Here is a 19,502-nt window from a genome sequence, read left to right as displayed (position 1 = left end):
TATAGTTCTAGATATGGGGTGTTTAGAAAGCAAAAGCACCTACAAATGTTGCATAATTCTTCACTGTAAATTCACAGAAAGTGTACTTGACCACAGCTATGGACGCCTTATGGAAAAGAAAAGGTCATTTGAATCAGAAGGCTATGGTCTGTATTCCACACTGCCATTTTCCCCGTGGCCTTTACTCCTTCCAGTATCTTGGGGGAAACCAACTGACAGCTCTTCCCAAAGACAGGAAAAGGCGAGGGATGGCTGGCCCAGGGGGCTCTAAATCTTATCTCACAGCTGCTCAAATTGCATCAGCGTCTTTCGTTCGCTCACTTTTAATGGTCACCCTGGCTAAATTTTATTTTTGCATTGAATGCTATTATTTGATTTTCTTGTCCTTTGTGCATGTATGTGGTGACTCTGAATGGCCTGACCCTTAGCAGCGCCTGTATTTTCAATAAAAGCGCCTCTACAGATGTGCATGTGAGGCTGCCTATGAAAGCCTGGCGGGTGGCCAGCTAGGTGGATTAGGCTTGCTTGGGTGTTCCAGAAACACATAGTTATTCTTTCCAAAGTCCAAAATGAGAATTCAATTTTACTTCTTTTGAATGAGACTCCTTAATCTCTTGGTTTGCCTGGTGGGAAATGCATTAGTATTTCTGATGAGAGCTCATGGTTATTTGCTCCTTTTTTTTCTAAACTTGGGTTAGTAACCTTAAAATCATAGAAATATAATCACAGAATGAGTAAGGTTTAAATGTTGGACTACTAAAATGTCTAAAACATTTTAGTGTAAACACTTAAGAAAAATATTTTAAGGGACCAAAAGGAGGGCAGTGCTCCAGCAGAAATCAGACTTTTTTACAGCCTCACACATCAGCTTCACTTAGCTGTCCTGGTACCATTGTGTAGTTGAAGGAGGTTTGGGGATTCTAAGTGACTTTGGGGAGTGTGAGGCGAAGCAGTTCTGTGACATTGATTTCTGGTGGCTAGAAATCTCCAGTTTCTGCATTATTTAGATATCGATATTCACGGCTCAGGACGCATCATAAAAGAAAGTAATAAATTATGTGTCTTACTGTATCTTTGGGAATTATACAAAAATATTTTTTGAGGTTTTCCCAATGTCCCATGGACCCCTTTCCATGGCCTAGAAATGTTTTTTATTGAGGCAATGTCACTATATATGGAGGTCTCTAGATGTGGATATCTCTGTGATATTAAGGGCCAGATTTATGAGATCTCAGCATGTGAATTGGTCACGCTTTTGCTTGTCTGGAAGCATTATGGCCAGACTGACTTCTGGAAAAGGACCACCCAATCTTTGCAGATGAACTAACTGGCTGCTACCAATTCCAGGAGGAAAAGTCACTAAGACCTTAATGAAGGAGAATTGTTTGCATCACTTGAGAACATGTCAGCTGCAAAACCTTTGCCTAATTTGGCCCTTCCAGAGTCGGTCTGATTCCATTAGTAATTTGATAAAAAGCGGGAGCCAGTTGGCTCCAGACCAGGTGTCCGGATGCCCCCAGCCCACAAGCGCTCTGCCACTCCGTGTGGTGTTGCTCCGTTCTGTAAAACAGATGTTGTGATTCACTCCAGACATCCTGCATTTCATTAAGGAGTGAAGTAGTCACTTAGTTATCTCATTCACTCACTTTTCAATGGATTGAACATGTGTGGTCTGTAAATTCTGATTCCATTTTTACTTTTACTCACAGGGTACGCTTTAGAGTGCTGTCACCACTCCCCTGCCCTCGGCCTTACAATTTTCTCTTCTACACAGTAGATTTCTGCTCTTTATAGATGAATGACTAAATCACATTCAGAAGAGATAATGGTTCAACATGCAATGGTTTTCAGATGTTGTCATTTTCCTGAAACAGTGTTTGTTTTTTCTTGAAATAACATGGGTCTTAGGATTCAGAAGCTTGGTTTTATATTTAATCCTCATAAATTCTAAGTGTGGATAAGCCTATTTCTCCTATTGGTTTCTTAACAGTCACAAACTGATACTGAGGCTGTGTGTGTGTGCACAATGGTCGTAGAAGCTGACTGAGGACCATGTCAGGAGAGGCAGAGAACCTGAAGTTTTGACCTTCCCCTTTACAGCATTTTCATCCAAGGAGTTGGCCATAAACGTGGAGTAGATAGATAAATAAATGAATGGACGTCCAGCCGACCATCCATTCAGAGTCTTCTCTATCACTCATTACTGCCTCCACTCTACTGCATTCTCTGCCGCTGCATTGCAGAGAGAAACAGGGGCAGACTTCAGGGACCACCTGCTTTGAATGTTGTTCTTCACGAGAAATACACTCTGCTAGGGTCTCCTTGTTTCCTGGGTTTTTCTGCACTGTTTTTTGTTGGTTTGTTTCCAGTAAGAGTCTTTGTGCTGTATTTAATCTTTCCTGCACTATCCAGTGTCTTTGGTAGAATGCAATGAACATTCCTTTTATACATAATGACTCTCTAATGCTTATCGGTTATAACATTTTAATTTGCACTTTTCTAAGTAGGATGCAGTGGAATACAACAGTAGAGATCAGACCTCTTTCTTTTCTTTGTTTCTTCTTTTAAGTATTTTTCATTCCTTTCTCCTGCTCCCTAATTAATATAAACTGCTTCTTTCATTTCTTCCCTTACTCTTCCAAAGTCAGTGATAGTGGATGGCAATGTGGTAAGGGATAGATAATTGTGGCCAGCACTGAAGAAGAGCCATTCTTGGTCAATGTTTCTTTCATATTACAAAAATGTGGGTCTAAATTAAACTTAGAATTGTGATGACTTCACCAAATTGCATTCAAAACAGGTGTGTAAAACGTTTTGTGCAACTATATTTTAAATTTTTTTTACATTTATTTTTGAGAGACAGAGAGAGAGCACAAATAGGGGACAGCCAGAGAGAGGAGACACAGAATCTGAAGCAGGCTCCAGGCTCTGAGCTGTCAGCACAAAGCCCAACTTGGAGCTCGAACTCACAAGCTGTGAGATCATGACGTGCGGCAAATTTGGATGCGTAACCGACTGAGCCACCCAGGTGCCCCAGACAGGCCGTTTCAAGATACTATTTTCTTTCCATATCTATCTTTTTCTGTATTTTTTATTTAAAAAATTTTATAATGTTTATTTATTTTTGAGAGAGAGAGAGAGACAGAGCGCAAGCAGGGGAGGGGCAGAGAGAGAAAGAAGGAAACAAAGAATCTGCAGCAGGCTCCAGGCTCTGAGCTGTCAGCACAGAGCCCAATGTGGGGCTCTAACTCACAGACCGCGAGATCATGACCTGAGCCGAAGTCGGACGCTTAACCGACTGAGCCACCCAGGCACCATGTTTTGTGCAAATATTTTAAGCTGCAAAGACTACAACAAAATAAGTGACTGTTTTGAGTAATCACTGTATTTCTTCAGCATTGTTTTCCTTATTATTTTGTTTTAGCTTTGCTCTATAGACTTCAGTAGAAGTGATAGTTTACTTCTTGAAAGCATGATGGTTTCTAGGGAAAGGAAAATGCCTAATTGGCGATGGCAAATAATTTAGAATTCCTTGAATTATTAATAGTTTGGACATTGCTATTTTCAGTCTGGCTTGATTACACATTCCTTTGTGATGTTTAGTGCGTTATACATTTAATGAATTTTCATTTTAAGAACTTGCTTCTCTAACTTGTCAAAGCATGGAGGTGAGGCCGCTGGCTGACTGATGAGCTACAAGTGCAGATGGTGTGCTACGTGAGGGAAGTCTTCCACTAACACTGGTTTCTGGTCCAGTGAGTGGAATTTGATAGTAATTCTTGTGAGAAGTATTAAAACAAGAAGTTGATTAAACCCATACATAAAAATTACTACACAGGAAAATTAAAATAATTTTTAAAGGTATATGAAACTTCTCAAGACTCTGAATATTAGAATAAGTGTACCATCTATCTTAAAAGTAAATTAAAAGTAATATAGCCTAAAATCATGTTAGGATTCTCTAATAATATGGGTTTATAGGATATAAATAAAGAAGTATATAATGAAAATTCCCTTTGTTTTAGTTATTCCACTAAGATTTACTGTGCTTAATTTTTGTGAAAATATAACAATAATTTTATGAGGTTTTCTGCTTATTTTAAGCATCCCAAGGTACTTGCACACAAAATATATCCAAGGTGGGATAATGTTCAGTAGTTTATGATCATCAAAACCAGAGGATTCAATTTTTAGAACATAATTGTTTTCTGATGAATTCAGTATAAACTTAGAATTATATTCAGAATAAAATATCACTTTGTGATTATAATTTGTCTATATTTTGGAGTAGAGTGCCATAGTATATTTAGTTGAAATAGTCCAATAGTAGAATTTCACCTGGAGTCATTGCATTGTTTTCCTCCTTATGTTTTTGCAGAGATTTTACATTCCATTGATTTCATACTTTCAATAATGTTCCATATGGATTACTTTATTTATACGTCTTGAGCATGTTTTATTGATCTGTATCTGCTCCAAAGGAAAGAACCCATTTTGAGTGATATGTGTTTTTTTGTTTTTCTTTCTCTTCCTTTTTTTTTTTTCTTTTTTTTTTATTAGGCCTTTAGTGAGTTTGAGATTGAGCAGCATCAAGAGTGTGCTTATGATCACTTGGAAGTATTTGATGGAGAAACAGAAAAGTCACCAATTCTTGGACGACTCTGTGGCAACAAGATACCAGAGCCCCTTGTGGCTACCGGAAATAAAATGTTCGTCCGGTTCATTTCTGATGCATCTGTTCAGAGAAAAGGCTTTCAAGCCGCACATTCTACAGGTCAGCAAATTAGGGCCACGTTTCTCTTTCCTGACTAAGCTCTAGGTTTCTCTTCCAGGGAATACAGTGGATCCTATAACAGGAACATTAACGGATGGATCTCTGAGTACAGCAGAAGAAACCTTAATGAAGCACTTTGTCAAATATCTGGGACCAGTGTCGCATCCTACCTATCTTTGTAGTTGTTGAACGTTAAAAAGAAATGCAATAATTTGATCTGATTCCTGCTCAGTGCAGTATGAGTGGGTAGAATTCCCTCTCAATATTTGTATAATATGCTCCATATTAAATTTAGCTGTTTAATTCATATGTTTTGTTTAACAGTTAAAAATCTATAACTTAGTACTCAAGAATTATGTTTTCTCTCACATCCTACCTGGTTACCTAGCTTTTGAATTAAAATATTTTTGTAAGTCTCAGACTTGAGATTTAGCTCTCTGGTTTACAGAGCCACATTTGTTTTCCACCTTATGTGATATATGCAACACAATCTTTTTCCTAATCCTAATCCCTAATTTGATTTTGTAATGGAAGTCTTCAAGAAATAAAATATAATTTAGAAAAATGTGGAAAATTTTAGGCAAAAATATAGAATAATATTTTTATAACCTGGAGCCAGCTTAATAATATATTTTATAAATGTCTAGGAAATGTCCTTTTTTTCGTTCAGTTAAAAATAAAAAATCAGTTGATGGTAGTTTCCTAAAGTCATTTAGCTTATAGTGCCACCTAGTGGCAGTCTCAATGCATAAACTATTTAGACTGCCTGGTAGAAATCCATCTTGGTGTAAAACACAGTAGAAATACCATTCATATTTTACCAGGAAACAATTTGAGTGTAGTAATTTTCATCATGGTTTCTTGATTTTTGTTTTATTTTTTTATTTTGTGAGAAATCAGAATTTTAATTATTCTATTATCCAATATTATTTTCTACTTTAATACATTTTATTGAGCATTAGATTTATATTGAAATCTGTATGTGAGAAAGTGAATATTGTCAAAATATTGATCTAATTCATACTAGGAATGCTTGGACTCATTAGTAATTCAAATTAATTGTTTCTCAGGATTAGTATAAATATATATAAAATATTATATATGTGTATATATTATATGTATTATGGTTGAGAAAAATCTTTTATGGACTATAGAAATTTCATACTAATGATTTTCCACACATTTGACATTTACTCTTTAAATATTTTCCTGATTACTTGTTATGCATTGAAGAAGTGGAATGACTGGAATTCCATTACCTCATCAATACTTTCTGATAGCACAGAGTTTATATACATGCTTTAATATTCTGGCTATCATAAGTTCCAAGAGTGCAGTATAAAAACATGTTCTTGAAATAGCTGATTGTATAATATTTTTAACTTTCCCAGCCATGAATTCCTCTTTCTTACATTAATAAAAACTTAGTGTATCTTATAATACATCTTTTTACCTTTGGTAAGTAGAAGGATTAAGAATTATATTATGTTCCAGTACGTTGATACATTTGGGGTTTGGTCTAATTATGCCATGACCTAGCTGAGAACTTTGGAAAAGATCTTTCCTTTGGATCTCAGTTTCCTCAGCTGTAAAATACTATTTAAGTTTCTTATAGCTGAAAAACTCCATGACTCCTTAATATTGCCTGGCCTCTGCTCATGGACCCTCTATGCAGTGTTTATGTAACCATTAAGAATGCATTGTTAGGCTCTAATTTCTAAATGAGCTCACACATTGAGACCTGATGGTATATATAGCATGCACTTGGCATTTAGACACACACATGTACCTGACCTACACTTTACGTATATTGAGCCCTCACAAGACTATATGATGTATTATTATCCTTATTCTTCAGAAACAGAAATTGAGAATATGGAATATTAATTAATTTTTAGAGATTTCTAAGACTATGTCAAAGCCTGAATTTAATCCTTATTCTGAGTCTCTCCAAAGCTCACATACTTTCCACCTCATTATATTTTCTCTGAATGTTAAAGTTTCAGACTAGGAAGGAAACCCAAACTAAACTGGTCACTGTTGTGGAAGCAATAGGTAGAGATTGAATTTTTCCTTATGTAAATTTTGAAAGCCCTCTGTTCAAAGTGTGTAACTGACTAGGCTCATTTTATCTCCCTCTTCTGTTCACATCCATTCAAACACCCTATTGAGTAGCCTAAGACACATTTTTGTTAGGTTCAAATGTGTCCTAGATATCATTTAATCCAGCCCTGTCCTCTCACAGTTAAGGATTCTGAATTAAAACTTAAATGCCTGAAGTAGAACAAAAATTAATAGTTGGTATTAGAATCCTGGCTTTTTAACTCCTACTCATTTGCTGTTGTTCAAAATTTTTGATAGTATTTCTTTGTGTTTTTTCTTTCTTTATGCATAAGTCTTTGTTCTCATCTAACCAGGCGTCTCTTCTGGGAAAATCTGTCTTATACTGTTACTTTGTAGTAGCCATACATGCTGAAATCATCTTAGGTACTGCCTACTAGTTACCTCTCCTCAAAACTTTCTCTTTAATAAGTTAATTTATTTTAATCTTTCATCACATATTTAGTTGGCACCTACTTTGGATATACTGTATGGTATTGGTAATTTATAGCAAAAATTTTTAGCAATTTGTGGGCTTTTGTAAGGAAATAGAAGGAATTCCTGTCTGTTGACAGCCTACAGTCCGAGAAGTTAAACTTTTCATTTTCAGAAGTTTCTGTACTTTTGAGTTTTCGGTCAATTTCTACTGACAAGATGACCAAGTCCAGTACCACGTCAAGCAATTTTTGCTACATGTATAAAACATGTATTCATTATTTAACTGCCTTCTAGCATATCTTAACTCTTATTGATGGGCCCTGAAACTGAAACACACACTTTAATTTGCTTGAGTAAATGTATATATATTTCCAGATAGAATTTGAATTTTGTCTACAAGTTTCTAATACCATGAATTTTGAAAGAAAGTGATTGCTCTGATATGGTTTTATGGCTATTTTTTTCACAAGTAATGCTGTGTAAAAAAACCATGGGGAATGGACTTTATTGGGAAGAGTCCTTTTTACTCTCTGATAGTAGGTCCAGATTCTAAGTATATTGTAATCAGGTAACAAATGGTATTACACTACCCTTAAATAAACTTATTAAAGGAAACAAATCCTCTAGTAAAATAATACCCTGTGTATTCTCTCAGAGGATATGGCTATAATACAGAAAAAGAGGGAAACGTAGACAGAAAACAGTGTCTTAAAACATGGCGCGTCTGGGGCACCTGGGTAGTCCGTTAAGTGTTTGACTTCAGTCAGGTCATGATCTTAAAGTTCTGTGCCGACAGCTCAGAGCCTGGAGCCTGCTTCAGATTCTGTGTCTCCTTCTCTCTCTGCCCCTCCTCTGCTTGTGTTCTGTCTCTCTTTCAAAAATAAATAAACATTAAAAAAAAAACGGAGACAAGGAGGCAAACCATAAGAGGGTCCTAACTACAAAGAACAAACTGAGGATTGATGGAAGGGAGGTTGGTGGGGGGACGGGCAAAGTGGGTGATTGGCATTAAGGAGGGCACTTATGATGGGCGCTGAGTATTGTATGTAAGTGATGAGTCACTAAATTCCACTCCTGAAACCAATATTACAATATATGTTAACTAACTAGAATTTAAATAAAATAAATTTAAATAAAATATTAAAATAGAATTTAAATAAAACATTGAAATATTAAGAAAATAAATAAAATAAAACATGGCCTGTCTGGTAGGACTTCTTTCCTGTAGCACACAACATCATACTATTTATCAATGACATTTAAAAAAATCAAATAATACATTATTAATTTAGCAAGGGAATTATTTTGATCTAAGTCAATTAAATTAGAATGCCCACTAAAAGCATCTATAGGTCAAGTTACAGGACCTCTTTGGGAATTTAATACTTTATCGGGAACTAAACAATCATGTCTTTCCAAATTAAAATGAAAGCCACCCCAGGCTTCTTGTCACTTCTTGTCACCTTTCTTATGCAGCTTTATTTTTGTTTTCCAGAATTCTGTAGAAGAGGTTCTGGCAGCCTATAAAGTATATTCTGACAAGTGATTTAAAAACAATACTGCTAACATGCGACACTACTTTTATATTGTTCCAACTTAGTAAACGAACAGAATGTTTGCAGGGAGTGTATATACTTAAAAACACCCTTTAAAGGGACCATATTAAATAATATATGAACTAGATTTTTGAAGAATTGACACAAGGGTTCTCAAAGACACTCATAAGCAGTGGTCGTCATTCCGGCTGTTACTTTCTGCTCATGGGATTTCTCTCAGGGCATATTAAAATCACACCTCTTATGCATATTACATTCAAATGTTTGCTCTTAAAAAATTTTATCCTGTGGACTAAATTCTGTCTCTATCTCTGTCTCTCTCTTTGTCATGGTTGGATCATTAATTCCAGATTTATTAGTTTGAGCAGTGATCTATAGGAATGCAGTTGTGTTCTGAAACAGATAAATGAAAACAGGTGAACTTTCTGAAACATTTTAAGTCACCCTTAAATGTAATTTATTTATTTTGAAATTTTATAGACATTTTCAATAAAATCCAATAATAACACCTCACTGTCATTTTCAGATTCACAATGGTTTCATGAAATCTCCTTTTCCATTTTTGTTTAATTTTTTAAAATGGTTATTTTTGAGACACACACACACACACACACACACAAACACACACACCCCGAATGTGAGCTGGGGAGGGACAGAGAGAGAGAGGGAGACCCAGAATCTGAAGCAGGCTCCAGGCTCTGAGGTGTCAGCACAGAGCCTCAAGTGGGGTTTGAATCACGAACAGTGATGTCATTACCTGAGCTGAAGTTGGACGCTCACCGACAGAGACACCCAGGTTCCCCTCCTTTTCAACATTTTGTTCAACTACTTCATTTCCTCCTTGACGTTTGTTGGAAGTTGAAACTGGCAGAGAATTGTGTCTTCTGGATCCTGGTCTTCATCTTGCTACTTTGTTTCTATAAAGCAGGCGCACTGAAACTAAAGCCTCTTTGTAACTCACAGTCTGTGCCTTCAGCTTCCTGGCTGTGAAATAAAAGTTTTATAAAAAGTTGAAACCAAAACAAATCAGGCAATTATATCAAACTTTGAGAACAGGTAGAATTTAAAAAATTCTCTAAATGAGATTACACTACACTGTTTATCCATTTACATATTACATTTGGCAATATTTTTCACAAAATATTTACTGGCCTTCAAAAGTATAAGTCTTCCATTAGGATAGCAGATTAATAGTGTTCTAAACTGTTTTGCATTTTTCTGGCCTTTCATTTCATACTTGAATGGATCCCTAGCAGCACAGATGATGGCATTTCGATGTTCTCACTGGAAAATTATGGCAATAATGGTGGTAGCGAACACTAATACGGCCTTTCCTATGTCCCAGATATCTTTCCAGCATTTTACAGATTTTAACCCATTCCCTCTTCATCTAGACCCCATGACGTGAGTTCTCTGTATGATCCTTAGAAACGGAATGTGAGATAAAGTCCCACAGCTGATGAAGGCAGAACTCAGATTTGGACCCACGTAGTTTGGCTGCAGAGTTTTGTCACAAGGGAAGGACAATAATTTTTGGAATTAGAGGGGCACCTGGGTGGCTGAGTCAGTTGAGCATTTGACCTTGGTTCAGGTCATGATCTCACAGCTTGTAAGTTCCAGCCCTCATGGGGTTCTGTGCTGACAGCTCAGAGCTTGGAGCCTACTTTGGATTCTGTGTCTCCCTTTCTCTCTGTTCCTCCCCTGCTCATGCTCTGTCTCTCAAAAATAAATAGTAAACATTGAAAAAATAGTTTTTGGAATGAGAAGAGGACCATAGTAGGAAGGGTAGGATGTTGGGCTCACAGTCTGTATTTGGGAGGTGAGGCCAGCTTTCAGGCGATTCGGACACGTTTACCTTCACAGTGGGAGCACCCATATTGATTGTGAAGGCTGCACCTGCCACCTGGAACACAGAGGGGCATTTACATTCATCATGGAGCACAGCCTGGGGGGGAATCATTCTCATGACTGAAACTCCAGTTGGAAGTTCTTTCACATATTAGCCACACACATGAATCTAAATGTCTTTGTGCCCATAGGTTTGGTTGAGCCTACATGTATTTAGACACATCTGAATGGGGGTGCCATCCTGGAGATTCAGAAATATTTTGTTATTTAAAATCACCAAACCACTGTGTGGGTAAACTAAACCCAGACCTGAAAAATCCAGCTAAGAGTTGGTGATTGCATCACCCCTCCTCACAGGGTACTCCCCGGGACAGTTTGGTCACAGAGGACCAGGAGAATGTCACAGTTGTGTTTTGTTTTATTTATTTTTTTAATTTTTTTTGTTTTATTTATTTTTGATACTGAGAGAGACAGAGCATGAGAGGGGGAGGGGCAGAGAGAGAAGGAGACACAGAACTGGAAGCAGGCTCCAGGCTCTGAGCTAGCTGTCAGCACAGAGCCCGATGCGGGGCTTGAACCCACGACCGCAAGATCTGACCTGAGCCAAAGCCGGAGGCTCAACCGACTGAGCCACCCAGGCGCCCCCACAGTTGTGTTTTGATAGCTGGCGTCCTGGCTTGTCCGCATCTTTCCATCTTGCATTTTTGTTTTTGTTCCCTCTCGACTTATTCCAGTTTTCCTAGGACTTTCCCAGTTTTAGCACTGAAATTATGGCTTCCCAGGAACCTCTCAGTGCTTGACAAACATAGAAAAAAACTCTACTTTCTACTGACATTTTTAATATCTCTCTTTTTTCTACTTTGCCCCTGACCCTCTGCCATAATAATAAATGTAATCCCTAGTTATTAGGGATAGTAATCTATATAATCCCTAGTTATTAGGAGGCTTCTGGGCTAGGATTACAAAGTTTCTGAGAAAATTTCTTGAAAACTTTTATTTCTAAATTACACTAGCTATAAATTTTTATGCATACTTATCTATTTATTTGGTATATTTATCTCTAGTGGCAAAAGTAATAACTGGTAATCTGTATGTTTATTAGTATCTCTCTAAAACAGAAACTGTGAAAAGAGCATTTAAATTTTTTATTTCTTACAAACACAAAATAACTTACTAGCTTCCGGAACTACAAAGCTAACTGCTGTTAAGGATTTGTGTATGTTTTTTCCAACCAAGTTAAGTAAATATTTCTACTAAATCAAACTGTTCTATATAATCTATGTAGAGTTCTGTATCATACACACACACATAGAAATTTTATACATTTTATTGATTTTTTAAAGTTTATTTTTGAGAGACAGACAGAGAGAGTGGGGGGGGGGCGAAGGGCAGAGAGAGAGAGGGAAAGAGAATCCCAAGCAGGGTCTACACTGCCAGCAGGGAGCCTAATGTGGGGCTTGAACTCACAAACCCCATGACCCGAGCCACAACCAAGGCAGACTTAACCAACTGAGCTACCCAGGTGTCTTATATTTTGTTGATGGTTAAATTATTTCTTATTCATTTGATTCTGGGTTCTTAATCGATTAAGAACTTGACTTAAGATATTGACCTTTTTTCTATAAAAATAGTTATTTGTGACTACAAACAGTATCATGTATAACAAAAATATTTATTAAGAGTTACTATATGCTAGGCACTGTTTAAAGTGATTTTTGTGTACTCATTAAATTTTCAAAACCCACTAAGATTGCTAGTATTGTTATCCTCTGCATTTTACCCTGTGGATCAGAGAAATGGCATCCCTAATCCAAAGTAACAGACTGTAGGTGTTGGAGGTGATATTCCAACCCAGTTGTCTGTGTGTAGTGCCTGTGTGGATAACTGTTGCACAGACTGCACAATTATGGGAAACACATCTGATGATGAAAATGAATTCAGAAGTTAGAGAAGGGTCAGACTACATTACGTTTGAAAATGGACTTGTGAAGAAAGCTCACTGGCTTTATTTTTCTTTTTCTTTTCCGAGCAGAGTGTGGTGGCCGACTAAAAGCTGACCCGAAACCCAGAGATCTATACTCGCATGCTCAGTTTGGTGATAACAACTACCCAGGACAGGTCGACTGTGAGTGGCTGGTAGTGTCAGAGCGCGGCTTTCGCCTGGAGTTATCCTTCCCGACTTTTGAAGTGGAGGAAGAGGCTGACTGTGGCTATGACTATGTTGAGCTCTTTGATGGTGTCGATTCAACAGCAGTGGGGCTTGGTCGGTTCTGTGGATCTGGGGTAAATACTGTACCAATAGGATACCATAGCCAGATTAAAAAAGCAAAAAAAAAAAAAAAAAAGCCCAGTGATTCATGATTGTTATGTGTACCATAGAGAAATTGGCAATGTTATTACAAAAAAAGGTTACATCGTATTATTATTGACTTGACAAATTATACCATGCCTCTTCTCCCTTACCTCTTCTCCATCTCTAATGAATATTCTCAGTAATTTCACATGAGAGGGATGAACTTAGTTCCTGTTACCGTCCACATTCTAATATTTTTATTCATGTTCTTATTGTGTAATCAATATTTAAACCTCTAAGAATCTAAAGGCAATACATTTAAACACAACTTTGACAATTGGTAAACTTTCTAAATTAGAGCATAAAGGAAAAGTAACAGGCACACAATTCATATTGACATTTTCCTCTCAATGACTACACTGGCAGAGCGGTGGGGTCCACCCTGGTGTGTGGGCCTAGCGCTACCAGAATGTTGTTCACTCGTGCATGGGACAGAGTGCCAGATGAGAGTCGCAGAGTGTCACCATGAAAAATAAAAAAGAGAAAGCTTAAGATTTCCTCAGTACTTTTCCCCCCTAGGACTCCCTGGATAAATATCCAGTTGTTTTCTGAAGACTTATTTTGTTCAGAAGACATTAGTCCCTTTTTTTTTTGGTCTACGAGTGTCTATTTCTTAAATAATACTGGACACAAATACTATTGAACTCCTGTCCAAATATCAGCTGCAATGAAACAAAAAAGTTTCTTGGTATTTAGATTATTAAAACAGGAAGGAATGGATGATTTGGATTCCAGAACTGTCTCTACCTCAGAGAACCTTCTGAAACAAATTTGATACATCTTTATGCTCTTTAAACTTCACACCTTATTTATTTATAAATCAAGGGAACTTGACTTAAAGTTTTAGGAGAAACACACACACACACACACACACACACACACACACACACACACACACACACCAAGTTCCAGAACTTGAAAACACACTTCTGTTCCAAGCCAGCTATCATTGTATAAGTATGATCTTCAGCATGTCATTGGCTTCTCTGAAACTCACGCTTGCTCCTCTGTAAAATGAAGAAGTCACTCATATTCACTGTTCAAGGTTGTTGAGAAGATTAAGTCATATGTACGGCACTCCCCCAAAAAATCTCAAACATGAATTTCAATGAAGAAAAAAAATGACTCATTCTGTTTGTTTATTTGCCTGTTTGTTTCTTTTTGTCCTTAGCCACCAGAAGAAATCTACTCCATTGGGGATGCGGTTTTAATTCACTTTCACACTGATGACACAATCAACAAGAAAGGATTTCATATAAGATACAAAAGCATTAGATATCCAGACACCATGCATACCAAAAAATAACACCAAAACGTCCATTGGAACATCAAGGAATGTGCATAATGGCGAGAAGACATATTTTTTTTTAATGTTTTATATAATGAGTTTAAACGGAAGGAAACTGTAAGACCAGAATTATCTCTGCACTACAAGAGAAGTTTTTGGCTATTTCTGATCAGCATTACCAGGAGATTGGAACTCCTATGCTTGACGGTATAAATCGAAATAAAGCTGGCGAAAGGGTGTCGTGTTACTTCAAGAAGACTCCACAAGCTTTTGTTGACAGCTTGACATAGATGCCTTGCAATTCAGGCAGTTCAATTCAGGGTCTGTGACCTTGTAGAGTGTTCTTCTTGAATTTTTCAAGATTTGGGAGAAATAAAATGGTCTCGCTGGTCATCAACTGAAAAACCCTCTTCCTGCGTCTGAGGATAATTGCTTTGGCATTGTATCCTGGATACGGATCCTTAGAGGATGTTGGGAAATGGGAGTCTTTTGAGGGTGCTTTGTACTTTACTTGTGGGTGTGTCCGATGTTCGGGAATTGGAGTACTTGGGTTTTGTTACTTTCGCTTGCAGGCCAGATTCAATGAGACACAAATGATCTCGTGGCCACTTCGTTTCCTGGCGTTTTGACGAGTTGGAAATGTCAGTAGTGTCCATCATTGCAGTTAATCTCTAGACATCATTTATTTAGATGCTGGTAAACGCCCATCCGATTGGTAAGCCAAGGTCTTTCAGTGAAAGTGCTCCCTTTGCACACCAAACTTAAGAAGCGCCATGATGTCTTAGGAACTGCAGGAGAGAACGCCCAACAGGTGTGAACAGAATTCTTCTAAGTGACTGCCTGGATGGTCCATTCTCAAGTCACCGGAGCTGCTACCGTCTTTTCTGTTGTTGTCAATCTGTCGTAGTTGTTATTGCTGACGTCACAGTTAATGTTGTATTTAAAAAAAAAATGAAACAAAGTGGAAGTAGGCCATGTAGTCATTGAAAGCTCTCTCTCTCTCTTGCCCTCTCGCTCTCGCTCTCTCTCTCCCTCCTCTCTCTCTTTCTCCGTGGGATTCAGATTTTTAAAAATGCCATGTGGGGAAAAAGGATTTGTTTCCGAAAGACTTTCTATGGTGCTATTCCATAAATGTTTGTTTTTAAACAAAATTTTTGACCTTTGAGCCAACCACCTGTAGACTATGAATGTCTCCCTGGTCTGTCTGGTGGCATGTGAAGACTGAAGACTTGTTAAACGTATCAAGAGTGTATCATTGTGAGGGCAGCACTCATCCTGTGGAACAACTACTTATAATGCCTTAGAATTCTTGCACATGATCAAACAGATCCTCCTAGAGACACACCTTTCGAAAGGTTGAACTTAATAATGTATGTGAATTAGCAACTCCATGAGGCTTATCCATTTCCGTGACTAAGAACATCGGGTATAAATATGGTGTCCTGCTTTTGTTGTAGAAAATGAATTTTCTGCTTTAAAGCCATTTGTGTTTTTAATATAGTGTATGTATATGTGAGGTTGTCTGAGTGAGTGGAAGTACAAGAAGGTTAAAAGTAGTGGGGAATGAAAAAGTTACAATTTATGTGCCAAGTTCTAGAATCCTGTCTGAAGTAGCACCTTTGTTAGGAGATTTCATGGACAAATAATAGGAACTTCTAATTATTATCCACCCCATTATAAAAATGGATTTTTCCTTTACAGAAACTCTATTTTGATATATTTTCATGTTGATCTAGATTCCCACATGAAATAGTTTGGTTTCTGTTACCTGTCCATGAACATTTAACATTCAAAAAAATTGGGTATTTTTTTTTTCATTTTTACAAATTAAACTATACACACAGGTCTATCTTATTCAGTTTTTTTGTCATATCCCTGAAAAATATTTTCTTTCATATGAATTATACTATGTAAATACATTTTTAAAACCAATCTTTTGATCTTCTTGAATGTTACTTTGGGAATCTGTCACTCTTGCCTGCAATATAATGAGCTTTCTAGTAGAGCTGATTTATTCCAGTAACTTCTTCTATATTTTTTCACTAATCTTCAAGTAGCCAAAATATAGGAATGGGAAAAAGAGGGAAAAAATCATGAACACCTTGTGGACTACCCTATGCCTGGCCTGGTACTAGGCACATGGCACTAGCCTTTTTTTTTTTTAATTTTATGCTGCCGTTTGAGACTTGAGGTAATGTTCTCATTTTGTAATTTAGGACTGGAGGCTCATAGAAGGTATGTAACGTTCTCAAGGTCACAGTGTAAATGAGATGTTGAAAGCCAGCTTGTCTGATATAAAAACCTGTGCTCATTCTACAAAATGTAGTCAAATCAATCTTGACATATATAAATAGCGGACATGTTTTTATGATGAAACTTTTCCACATAAAGTAAATTTTAGGGGTGAATTACAGTAAAACTTTCAGGATAAATATATTGTTCTTTTCAGGAACAGCATGGCAAATCAAACATCAGCTGTAGATATCTCTAAGAACCTCAGTTAGTGCTAGAAATTAAAGAAACAAAACCTGCTCCATAGTTCAGAGTTAGTAACCACAGACTTTTGTTAAAATAAATACATTAAACTATTTTATCCGGCGTTGTAGGGGAAACGCAGTGTTCTACTTTAAGAAATATTTTGGATATTATGATTCACATCTTATTAAAAGCCACAATGAGCTGCATTGGACACAACTGAGAAGTGAAAGTGAAAAGGTATTTGGAGATGTCACGACTTTAGGTCTTCAATGTGAACATTAATTTTTAATGTACTTCATGTCAGATATCAATTCATTGCCTATTATTTTTATATTAATTCAGTTTGGGCTTAAATGTGTCATTAATTCCAAGTACAAACAGCTTTGTTGTCATTGTGTTAGTAATTGTTAGCTACTGTTTTAAGCGTTTTATTAAATTAATTTTGTAAATTATTTTCAACCCCTACATCAGTATATTGGTTGTGCTCTCTCTTTGTCAAGTTCTAACTCCTATACGATCCTCACTGGCCATCCACACACAAAAAACTGCTCCTACTTACTATGATTTTATTAAATTATTTTTCAAGTCAACTTGAATATTAATTTAGTCTTTTTATGAGGTCATGACTTAGCATAATTTTACAAAACAACATTTTTTGAAAATGTGTGAGAACCAGCAATATTTCCAAGGTCTCCAAATGTCCCCTTGCTGTATTGGCTGGCTTTTAGCTATCCAGGCTTAATTTTAATGTATCACAGGATCAGATTCAATTCTGTCCAATTTTGTTTTTAAAGTTTAGTCTCTCTTATTTGGTTTCTATTATTACTATATTTTTCAGTGTAAGCCTCAAATACTAAATTTCGCTCTCCCATAGAGAAAATTTCTAAAAGCATCTAACGACTAATTATTCTTCTTCAGAAGTAAATGTAAACATCTTATTGAATGTTACTTTGAATTCAAGTAAATGTTACTTGAATGTTACTCAAGCTCATTAAAGTAAATGTTACTTTTTAAAAGTAAATGATACCCATGTGTGACATTTACAAATAACTGACTTAAGGCAGTTATCAACATGTTTGGAAATTGTATTTAGTGACAATGGGAATAAAACTTCCTTTTTGGAAAACCTTGAATACCACTTGTGAAATCTGGCATGAAAGGAAGAAAACAGGAACAATAATTACCCCCTCAAGATTTATAACTTGAAGAAACACCTTCTATTTTATAAGAAAAAGGTAAAATGAGCATATCAAAAAAAAAAATGTTCTGCGAATGAATTAAAGCTTGTTATGCTTCAATGCTTAGTAAATGGTTGCCAATGAATAGTTAGCTGTTAGTCTTTCATGTTATTGGAATAAAATGAAGACATAGCACCATTAGCTTAGGAAATAGTTGATGCAATGCACAGATCTAATACATTTAGAGACGTCATGATTAGTCTGCAAGCCTTCCTTTGACATCAGCTCGGTTCATTGTCCCACCTCTACGGGCTCTGCTTCCAGCCCGCCCCCAGCGTATTCGCCCCGCCTCCAGGCTCACCACGTGACCCCAGTGCACCGCTGGTGCAGAGACTCTGCAGAAAGATTCCAAAAAGATTATAGGGCCCCGAGCCCATCACATTCTACATAACCTCCTTCTCATCCAATATCTTATATAAAAAATTAAAACCATAAAATCAGCTTTTAATTTTAGGAAACTTGTAAGTGGAAACATATCCAGGTTAAAACAGATGAATACAGAAGACTTAAGCCGGTATGTAGCTTAAGACATGTGGATAAAGGGTCCTGGTACTGGGTCTTCTCTCGCCTTTGCTGCCAAGGTGGAGGTGTTGAGCGAATAATGAAATTATGTTATTGTGTGTGGTTTCTGTCTGAATACAAGCTACTGGCTTTACCAATCCCTTTGCTCTCGCTGGGCTCTGTCTACCTGTGTTGTTCCTAGAGCTGGAAAATCACTTATACAGCATTTTGTTTTTGGCCAGCTATCAAATTTTTGAGCCTACTTGCTTCTGAAATAAAAATAGCAACAGAGGTTATTCAAAGCAATTTATAATGATAGTATAAACACGTGCTTAATGCTTCAGTGTATTTTACAAATTACATTTAAAAGACTGATTCCAATAGTGCTTCTTCTATTAAATAATATAATAAGGTGATTACATTCGTCATAATATTTAACTACACAACAAATCTAAGAACTTACAAATCTCATGTCTGTCAAGAACTCTATTGGGAATCTTTTCAAAGAGTAACTTTTAGAAGTTGGTTTAATAGGGTAATTTTTGATCAAAATGTAAAAGTGCATCTATACTCCCTCATAGTATTTTTATATCAGGAATCAGTGACTCACAGAAATGACAGCTATATGCTAAAATAATAGTGTTCAGGTTGAGGTCAAGGGGAGGGGTTTATTATAAGGCATGCCATTAAATTATTTAAATAGGAAGATTTATTTAAATAGAAAGGGCAAATAAAATGAAAGGCTTATACATAGTAAAGCTTAAATAAACGAAGCTATCCTAAAAAATATTTAATGAACATTCTTTAGGAGGCTATAATTAAAAATCAAAGTAAATTGCAAGAAGATTTTCCACAAGGATCTAATAAATTTGTGAAAGTTCTTTTTATACCACTGAATGTCTATTATTTGTGCTTGAATTCCTTGGGA

At 36.6% G+C, this 19,502-nt stretch overlaps 1 protein-coding gene across 1 annotated transcript in view; it reads left to right on the top strand.

Moving 5' to 3' along the window:
* The window catches only part of TLL1 (tolloid like 1), a 203,824-nt gene extending 185,859 nt beyond the window's left edge, over nucleotides 1-17,965 (top strand). Inside the window, exons 19-21 of the mRNA XM_029939149.1 lie at nucleotides 4,561-4,774; nucleotides 12,749-12,999; nucleotides 14,241-17,965. Of these exons, the coding sequence (XP_029795009.1) occupies nucleotides 4,561-4,774; nucleotides 12,749-12,999; nucleotides 14,241-14,375 (600 nt within the window). The 3' untranslated portion in view covers nucleotides 14,376-17,965. The remainder of the gene's footprint in view (nucleotides 1-4,560; nucleotides 4,775-12,748; nucleotides 13,000-14,240) is intronic.
* Nucleotides 17,966-19,502: the final 1,537 nt, after the last annotated feature.

Source organism: Suricata suricatta, chromosome 1 (genome assembly GCF_006229205.1).
Source record: "Suricata suricatta isolate VVHF042 chromosome 1, meerkat_22Aug2017_6uvM2_HiC, whole genome shotgun sequence".
Lineage (NCBI taxonomy): Eukaryota > Metazoa > Chordata > Mammalia > Carnivora > Herpestidae > Suricata > Suricata suricatta.
This window is presented reverse-complemented; position numbering and strand designations above follow the sequence as displayed.